At 61.6% G+C, this 8,771-nt stretch overlaps 3 protein-coding genes across 3 annotated transcripts in view; 2 read left to right on the top strand and 1 right to left on the bottom strand.

The window, feature by feature from the left end:
* The window catches only part of TGFBR3L (transforming growth factor beta receptor 3 like), a 4,341-nt gene extending 1,534 nt beyond the window's left edge, over positions 1-2,807 (top strand). The window contains exons 2-6 of the mRNA XM_015593464.2: positions 8-77; positions 165-470; positions 1,082-1,208; positions 1,310-1,468; positions 1,673-2,807. Coding sequence (XP_015448950.1) covers positions 8-77; positions 165-470; positions 1,082-1,208; positions 1,310-1,468; positions 1,673-1,740 — 730 coding nt within the window. The 3' untranslated portion in view covers positions 1,741-2,807. The remainder of the gene's footprint in view (positions 1-7; positions 78-164; positions 471-1,081; positions 1,209-1,309; positions 1,469-1,672) is intronic.
* A 278-nt stretch (positions 2,808-3,085) lies between these two features.
* Positions 3,086-5,716, top strand: SNAPC2 (small nuclear RNA activating complex polypeptide 2). The gene is made up of 5 exons (XM_006917224.3): positions 3,086-3,412; positions 4,043-4,162; positions 4,301-4,369; positions 4,660-4,966; positions 5,072-5,716. The coding sequence occupies exons 1-5, from the start codon at positions 3,230-3,232 to the stop codon at positions 5,401-5,403; spliced, it is 1,011 nt and encodes a 336-aa protein (XP_006917286.1). The 5' UTR covers positions 3,086-3,229; the 3' UTR covers positions 5,404-5,716.
* Positions 5,717-7,268: 1,552 nt separating this feature from the next.
* CTXN1 (cortexin 1) lies at positions 7,269-8,770 on the bottom strand. Its single transcript, XM_006917223.3, has 2 exons — positions 8,631-8,770; positions 7,269-8,297 (listed from the first exon to the last, which is right to left on the bottom strand). The coding sequence occupies exon 2, from the start codon at positions 8,275-8,277 to the stop codon at positions 8,029-8,031; it is 249 nt and encodes an 82-aa protein (XP_006917285.1). The 5' UTR covers positions 8,278-8,297; positions 8,631-8,770; the 3' UTR covers positions 7,269-8,028.
* Position 8,771: the final 1 nt, after the last annotated feature.

Below are 8,771 nucleotides of genomic sequence, written 5' to 3'. Positions count from 1 at the left end.
ACTCTAGCCACTCCCACGCCTTCCCGCGCCGGGCGGGGCCGCTCGAGGTCCCGGCGGACAGCCGCGTGTTCGTGCAGGTGTGGACGCGGGGCGTTCCGGGGCGGGAGGCGGGCAGGTTGGGGTGGTGGATCCTGACTACGACACCGCCCCCTTCTCTTGCCCAGGCGGCCTTGGCCCGTCCCTCCCCGCGCTGGGGCCTGGCTCTGCACCACTGCTCGGTAACACCATCCTCGCGCCCGGCCCCAGGGCCCGCCCTGGAGCTGCTGAGCGGGAGCTGCCCGGCCGACTCCTCGGTCGCCTTCCCACCACTGTCGCCGCGTCCTGGTGCTGCCCGCTTTAGCTTCCGCCTGCGTCCCGTTTTCAACGCCTCTGTGCAGTTCCTGCACTGCCAGCTGAGCCGCTGCCGCCGCCGCCGCCTCCCGGGAGCTCACCGGATTCCTGAGCCTCTGACGCTGCCACCGCCGTCGCCGGTGCGCAAGGCCGGGAGTCTGGACCCCTAGGGCTTGTCAGGGGCTGGGCAAGAATGCCTCCAGCGTCTGAGGGCGGAGCCCCTCGGGGTTTGGAGATTTGGGGGTCAAGGCGCTTTGGAACCTGGGGTACGGGTCCCTCGGAGTTGGGGGTAGGCACCGAGTCTCTCTCAGGCTGGGGGCTAGGTGCAGGGAGCTCAAGGGGCCCTTGGGGCTTTGCGCAAGGGCTCTTCAGAGGATAGGGTGTGGGCACTGATTCCCTCATGGGCAGGGCACTGGGATCCCGGTAGGAGGGTCCCTGAGGTCTCTCCAAGGCTGGAATGATTGGATGCAGGAGGCCATTGAGGGGTCACATCTCTGGTTACCTAAAGTTGAGCTTCACAAGTTAGGTGCTCAGAGAGCCAGGTCATGTGACCTCGAAAAGCTGAAATTTGGCGTCCTCTCAAACTGGGCGTCTGGCTGCTTGTATATCTTAGGCTCTGGGCTCAGGGACCCACAAGGGGCCAGTTTCCAGGGGTCTAGTGGTGGACCTCCTGGTTACAAAGAGGGCTGGACACTTAGATCTCTTGGGAGCCCTGCAGCCCTTACGTCCCCGTCCCTTCCCTCCCCACCAGTGTCTGCCTCAGGACGAGGCCTGCGCCAGCGCTGGCAGTAGCAGCGGCGAGAGTCCTGGTGCCGACAGCCTCCACCTGCACACGCTGACGCAGCCCATCGTGGTCACGGTGCCGCGGCCGCCCCCCAGTGAGCGCAGTCCTCCTCCGCTGGGGTCTCTGGGGCTGGGGAACTGGGGTGGAGAGAACCTCTTGGGCCTGGGCCAATCTCAGCGTCGCACTACCCAACAGGGCCTCCCAAGGGCGTTCCCGGCAGAGCCGTACGCCCCGAGCCTCCTGCGCCAGCTCCTGCGGCCCTGGAGCCTGCACCGGTGGTGGCACTGGTTGTGGCCGCCTTCGTACTGGGCGCTGCGCTGGCTGCCGGGCTGGGCCTCATGTGCGCGCAGTCAGGTACCAACCTCCGCCCACCGGGACCTCTGCCAGGCCCCCAGCCTATTCCCGCGCGTCGGGACCCCGGGTCCCGGTGATCCCAGCAGGCGGGGCCTAACCATCCCTAGATCTGCCTCTGCTACTTAGCAACCCCCAGAGGGCGCCCCTGTCCCGGGCCAGCGCGCATCAACCCCTACAGCTCTGCAGCCTACCTCTCCCTTCCAGCGCCTCCACCGTCCGGCCCGCTCCCTAGAGCCTCGCCTAGCGGCCCCCAGCTCAGGATGTCCCAGTGAGGCAAGTAAATTTGTGTGTGTGTGTGTGTGTGTGTGTTTAGGTGTAATGTGGGGGCCGACAGGAGAGCTGGAGGAGGGAGGGAGGTGATAATGATTTCACAGCGCTTTTTCTATGCTAGGCAGCGTTCTAAATGTTTTACGTATATTAACTAATTTAATTCTCATAATAACTCTCCTGTAGATACTATTATAATCCCCACTTTAGAGATGAGAAAAATGAGTCACAAAATTTGGTGGAGCTGGGATTCAAACTCAGGCACTGTAGTGGACTGTGTGCTCTATGTCAGACAGGCACTAGGCTAGGATTCAGGATTCAGATGTAGCATCTTCACGCCTGCGCATGGATAAGAGTGGCCAATGATCAGCTAGGAAGGAAACAGCCGGCGTAGTGCCCTCTTCCTAGCTCAGCCTCGGTCGCACCCTTCCAGGGATGTTGCGCCACTAGCCCGGTTCAGAGACGCACCAGCCACGGCGTCAAGGCCAGGCTCTCAGGACTGGACCAGCTTCTTTCGACCTCGGACCCCAGGGGACCATGATCCCCGCGCCCCGCCTCCTTAACTTCTCCCACCTGGGCTCCAAATAAACATCTGGTCTGACCTGCTGAGTTCTGAAGTCTGCGTGTGCGCTGGGCTAGGGGGCGGGTCGGGGCTAGGGAAGCTGAGGCCTGGGACCAGGACTGCGAGGACTCCGGGCTGGAAGAGATCCAGACTTGAGGGGTGGGTCTTGGGGGCGGGGCTCATACGTGAGCAGAAAGGGGCCAGCGGAGGCCCAAGGGCGTTTTGTCCCAAACAAAAAGAGGCACCCAACCCCACCAAGTTAAGTTGTAAATAAAGCCCGCTTTCTTCCTCCACCCCTGCATCGAGCCACCTGCCTCCTGCGATCTTCCCAAATCCAGGCCTTCTCTGCTCTCCACTTCCACTGCGTGGATCCTGCCCTCACTAGGGCCTCCTGCCTCTGCTCCAAACTCCTCTCTGTCTAGTCTAGAGCTCTTTAAATCCCTCTTGCCTGAGCTCCTTCCTCCCCTGAGTGTAGACAAGAGCAAGAAGACCAGTTCCATTTTACAGATGAGGAAACTGAGGCTGTGTACAGATAAATCATTTGCTAAAGGTCCCCAGGCCTGGGCGACCCCACAGCCCATCTCTTGTCTACGACTGGACAGCTGGCCTTCCAGCCGGGACCCTCTTCGAAAAGTAAAGCACGCACGACATAGTTCAGGAGTGGAGGGAGGGCACGAGATCTAAAGTCTGAACTCCAGTTTACGAATGAGATAGAATGAGATAAAATTCGGCCGCGGTCTCGTTCACCCTTGCCTCAGTTCGGATGCCAAACGCTTCTTGATCTCCCATCCAGGCGGCTCCCTCTATCTAGAAAACCCAGAGCCACGCCCCCATTTGCTTCCGCCTCCGCGCAGTGCTTTGTAACCTTAGCGGCCGCCGTAACCCCGCCCTCCAGAAAAGCGGCCCGAAGCGCCGACTCCACCTTCACTGGCATGAAGCCCCCTCAGCGTCGGCGAGCGGCCCCGGCGCGCTATCTGGGTGAGGTGACAGGCTCCGTGGCCTGGAGCGCCCGCGAGAAGCGGCAGCTGCTCCGACTACTGCAGGCTCGTCGGGGCCAGCCGGAGCCAGACACCGCCGAGCTAGCCAGGGAGCTGCCGGGCCGGAGCGAGGCCGAGGTGAGGGAGTCCTGGGTAGAGAGCGAGGCTGGAGGCGGGGCTAGGATGTATCCGGGGAGGGCGCCGGGAGTAAGACGAGGCACGGGGCGTGGGCGGGACGAGCGCGAGGCTGGGGGCGGGGCTATCTTGGCAGGAAAGCAGGGGATGTGAGGGGCCTACGCAAGGCTGAGAGGCGGGGCGAGGTGGAGACTGCTGCGGTAGGCTGAGGGGCGGGGCAAGGAGGATGGAGGCAGCGCTGCGGTAGGCTGAGGGGCGGGGCGAACGTCGAGTTCGGACCGAGCAGAGGGTGCACGCTACAGGGCCGATTCCGCGGATGGCGCAGCGGGACTGGGCGGGCATGAAGTTGAAATGAAAGTCAGGAAATGGGGTGGAGTGGGCGAAAGGGGAGGCGAATAGGGTCGTACTTTGCATGGAGGCGGGCCCTGGCTGCAGGGAGGAGCCAGACGGGCCTGGACCTTACATTTTTATTAAGTAGCTGACCACTCCTGGGCCTTGGACCTAGACCCTGGGTAGAGTCCTGTGACCCTTAACAGCGGGCTACGGGAGGCAAGGAGTAGGCAGTGGTCTTTGGCTTCTTTTCTCCAGCCCTGGGCTTATAGAGGGCCCCTTCGGACTCTTTATCCTTTCCAGATTCGGGATTTCCTTCGGCATCTCAAAGGCCGCGTGGCCCGGGAGGCCATTCAGAGAGTGCATCCTGGTGCCCCAAAAGGTTCAAGGCGCCGTGAAACACAGACCCCGGCCCCCATTGAGGTGAGGCAGGGCAAGGTTTCTCGGGGCCAACCCTTAGACCTTAACTTGGTCTGCGGATCCCCAGGAGGGACAGAGCTTGGGGGATTTCCGAGGATTGATCCCTAGGCTGACCGTGTACCTTCTGATTGCCCCACTCAGGTATGGATGGATCTGGCCGAGAAGATAACAGGGCCACTAGAAGAAGCCTTGACTGTGGCTTTCTCACAGGTATAGCCATCCCCTAGGCAGGACAGGGGTGTTCCCGGGGACAGGGTCATACATGAGTCTAAATAAGGTGGACCTGGGCCCTTCTTTTTGCCAGCTCTGTGACTCTGGCCAGTCACGAGCTTCAGTATCCCCTCCTCTGCGGCCATCTCCTGGATGTAATGCCTTCCTCAGGCTGGCAGGGAGGCTTCAGTAGACAGGTAGAGGTGGAGGGCTGTGCACCGTGTGCAAGGTAAGGGAGTGGCGGTTGGAAGGACTTCCGCCTTTCTCTTTCTGATCTCTTTGCCTGTCAGGTGCTCACCATTGCGGCCACGGAGCCCATCAGCCTCTTGCACTCTAAGCCCCCCAAGCCCACGCAGGCGCGCGGAAAACTGCTGCTCCTCAGCGCCCCTGGCGGACAGGAGGGCCCAAGCCCTGAGGCTCGTGGCCCCGCCCCTGAGGGACAGGAGGGCCCAAGCCCTGAGGCTTGTGGCCCCGCACCTTCCAACGACCTGGCTGGCCCCTCTGCCGCGGGAGACCTTGAGGTGGACTTTGAGAAGATCTACAAGTACCTGTCGTCCATCTCCCGCAGCTGCCATGGCCCTGAGCTTTCCGCAGCTGGTGAGAAGGGAGGGGAAGTGGGCGGGGAGGGGGGACTGTGAGGGAGGGGTGCCAAGTGGCAAGCCCTGCCCTCCCCTTATGCCTCCCTTCTCCATCCATCACCAGAGTCAGCTGTGGTCCTTGATCTGCTCATGGCACTTCCGGAAGAGCTGCCTCACCTGCCCTGTGCGGCCCTGGTTGAGCATATGCTGGATACATACGAAAGCCTGACGGCCCCCTACACTGACCCCAGCAGTGGGAGCCAGGGGCCAGGGACTGAGAATTCTAGCACTGGCTCTAGTGGGCAAGAAGAGGCCCTCCAGGCCACCCCCCAGGCCCCTGATAATGCTCAGCGGAGAGAACCGAGATCCACTTGGCAGGCAGCTGGAGTCTGCCCCCTGAATCCTTTCCTGGTGCCCCTGGCACTTCTAGGCCAGGCAGCCACCCCTGAAAAGTGAGAGGCCTGGCAGGCAAAGGACACACCAGCTATCCATGAGTCCTCAATCCTGCTCAGGCTGGCACGGGGTCGTCATGGTGGAAGGTCCTTGACTTGGCGTGCAGTACCGAGTGGCCTTTAAGACGCTCCTTAGAGCAGGGGTCTCAGAAATGGAAGCCCAGTTGTACAGTGGTTCAGCCACAGAACCAAGGTGGGGGCAGCCAGGTGACTAGGCTACAAACACAATCAAATACTCTCCTGGACCAGCCCCTCATCCCTTCCTGCATCCTGTGGCATATGTCCTATAACTGAATAAAGTTGTCAGTCTGCCTTGATCTTTTTCCTGACTTAAAGGTAGGAGTAGGGGCCCAAAGTGCAGAGGAAAATGTCAGAGGAAGTGGAGGCAGAGCTTGGGGTCCCAGGGACCGAGGGGGCCATGCCAGGGAGGAGGGTGTGGTCACCAAAGGCTGCCACTGCCAAGTCTGGTCCGAAGCCACCTGGAGTGACCTTGGTTTGGCCATGAGAGGACCCTTGGTGATTGAAGGATCGAGGCAGACCTGAGCCTGACAGGTGTCCGGGAAAGGTTTTCTGAGTGGGGTGACCTCATACACAGATGGAGGAGCAACACCAGCAGAGTGAGAGCATGTTAGGAGAAATGATTTCCTGGTACTTAATGGGACCATTGCCATCTTACAAAGCAAGCCAACAGCCAGTTTACCCTGGGCGGGGTGGGCCTGTATCACCCGAAAGAAATATGGTTGCATAGACAAGTGGGCCCACTGCCACTGAGCTATATGTACCACGCCTCTGTCCCCTTCTGGTGTGATCTACCCTCTTGCTGCCACTTCTGTCTGTAAATTTCCTTAGTATTTTCTTGATATTCCGGTTTCTCAGTGGTGCAGCCAGGGGGAAGGAGCCAGGCCCAAGGCTGGGGTGCCCAAGGGTTAGAGATGGGCTGTCCCATGTGGCAGGAGTTTGGAGAAAGGGTCCCTTAAGTAGCCTTGGGAAAGAAGCAAGGTGGGGAGAGGGGGAGGAGCAGAGCTGGGTAGAGAGCTGAAGTCCTAGCAGCTGTCAAAGGCCTCAGATTCTAGGAGGTGCTGCTGGGTCTCCCTGCAAGGAGTCCCCCCTCTACCAGCCTCTGTGGGTTCAGGGGCACTGCAGGGTGAGAGTGGGAACCAGGTAACCTCCCACTGCACTGCCTTCCCCCAGGCCTAACTAGTCTCCGAGAGCTGGTAAATTTTCCAAAGAGCCCGTGCATTCACTCAGCCTTCCTTTTATAGACACACTTGCTTCTCCCCACACACATTGCATACGGCTCCCCTGGAGTGCACAACATGTCTCCTGGGTGAGCTGTGGAGTGGAGCCAGCCCACTTCATGATCACTGCTCTCTGGGCACCAGATCCACAGTTTTCTAAGTGCACATGATGTTGGTGGGCAAGAGGCACCATCTCAGAGGGGTTTGGGGCTGCAGGTGGGGTCATGGTAGTTCTTGGAGACCACCTCCAGGGCTGGCTGAGGGCACCCCATCCCAAATCCCCACCCAGCTAAGTCTAGTCCACAGTCCCCAGAGTCTCCCCAGGTCAAGGGAAAGAAGAGAGTGTCTTGGTTGTGTCTGGAGCTGGGGGATCAACATGGTAATACACCAGTCTACCCAAAGTGTGGGTCTGGGTGTCTTAGCGGCACTGGGCAGCTGTTAAGAGTGTGTATAAGTTAGACCTGAATTCAAATTCCAGCTGAGCTAGAATCCAGCTACGTGGTGTGGGCGAGTCACTCAAGGTGCCTGGACTCCCTTGCATGTAGAATGCGGAGGCTAATGTCTCACTCTCAGGGTCCTAAAAGACCAAAAGGCCATGCGCGGGAGAGGGCTAACTCAACATACTGCTTGGTTCAAGTAAGTGCTCAATAATAGCGTTTATTATCACCATCTGCTCAGAGGCAGGGAGGAGCGAGAAGGCATGGGGAGGGTAAAGGAGGGAGCGCCTGGAGGGGGGTGGCAGGAGAGATCAGGGAGAGGTGGTAGGAGAGCCAGTGATGGGTGGTGACTGAGGGAGGGGTGTGCCGATCTGGACTGGGGCATGGGCTGGGGGCCGGAATGAGCCTGCCCATGCTTTCCCTTTACGGAAGGCGCCAAACATCCTGGACACAGGAGCCATTATCAGACTTCGGACTCGGTCTCCGGGGCAGGCTGCGCTGGGCACATTGGTATGCAGCATCCACGCTCACCCTGTGGGTCCAGGAGGGAGCCCAAGGAGGGACTGAACACTTACGGGGGATGGCGGGGGAGTGGGGATGGCCAGACGACAAGGGAGAAGGAGACATAAGGGTCTCCGCATCCAGGAACTCATGCTGGCGGCAGGACAATAACAGAGCCACCCACACGCTGGGGGGGCGGGGGTCGGTGAGTTATGGGGCTAGGACAGGGCGGGATAAAGGCACAGAGTGGGGCTCGGGCCTGCCCGGGAGGGAGGATGGGAGGGTTTGGGGAAGATCTGAGGGGTCTGGGCAGGGAGGGGTTGGACTTCTCACGCCCTTCCCGTGGGGCTGGGCTCTGCAGCGGGATCCTGAGCACAGTCCAGACCGGCGGCAACCCCGTTGGTTGGGCCCCAGGAGAGCGAAGCCATGGAGGGCCGCTGGGGGTGTCGGGTCTCAGACCAGCGCGTAGTCGAACTGGCCGCGCTCGAGCGCCTCCTTGTGGTCGGTCCAGGACGAGGCGGGCATGCGGCTGTAGGGGTCGAGCAGGATGCGCACGCAGCGTACCATCAGGAGCGCCAGCACCACGAGCAGGCAGAGCACGAAGGCGAACACCGTGCGCTGCTCGGCGTCCAGACCCGCGCCCGCCGGGGGCCCCGTCGATGGCGGCAGCGGCTCGGGGGACAGCGTCCAGGTCGCGCTCATGGCTCACATCGCCGCACGCCCTGCGGATGAGGGGTTGGCCCGGGGAGCGGTGATGAGGCTGTGCCTTCCCACGTCGCCCTCCGACCTTGCCTGTGCCCCGTCCCCCGTCTCCGGGCAACGCCCATGCCGGCCCGTGGACATGCCGCTACCGCCACGGGGGGACCTAACTCTGCGCAGGTGGGGTCGCTGAGAGTGGGAAAAAGGAGCCCCGATCCCGCCGGCCCGTGCACAACAGGTGCGACCGCGCGGCCCTGGAGCGCGGCGGGAGCCCGGCCCCGCTCCCCACCCGCTGCCTTTGTTCTCGGAGTCCGGGGGACACCCTCCCCCACCACCACCCCCGCTGTGCCCCTCACCCTGGCCTCCACCGCGATGGGGACCGAGTGCCCGGCGGCGAAGCTCTCCTCCGGGACCTGCGCCGGCTCCGCTCTCGGCCTCTCCCCGGCAGTGGTGGCGGCAGCGGCAGCGGCAGCGGCGGCGGCCCGGGCCCAGCCCAC

Source organism: Pteropus alecto, unplaced genomic scaffold, assembly GCF_000325575.1.
Source record: "Pteropus alecto unplaced genomic scaffold, ASM32557v1 scaffold37, whole genome shotgun sequence".
NCBI lineage: Eukaryota > Metazoa > Chordata > Mammalia > Chiroptera > Pteropodidae > Pteropus > Pteropus alecto.
The sequence above is the reverse complement of the archived record's forward strand: the minus strand, read 5'-3'. Positions and strand labels throughout refer to the sequence as shown.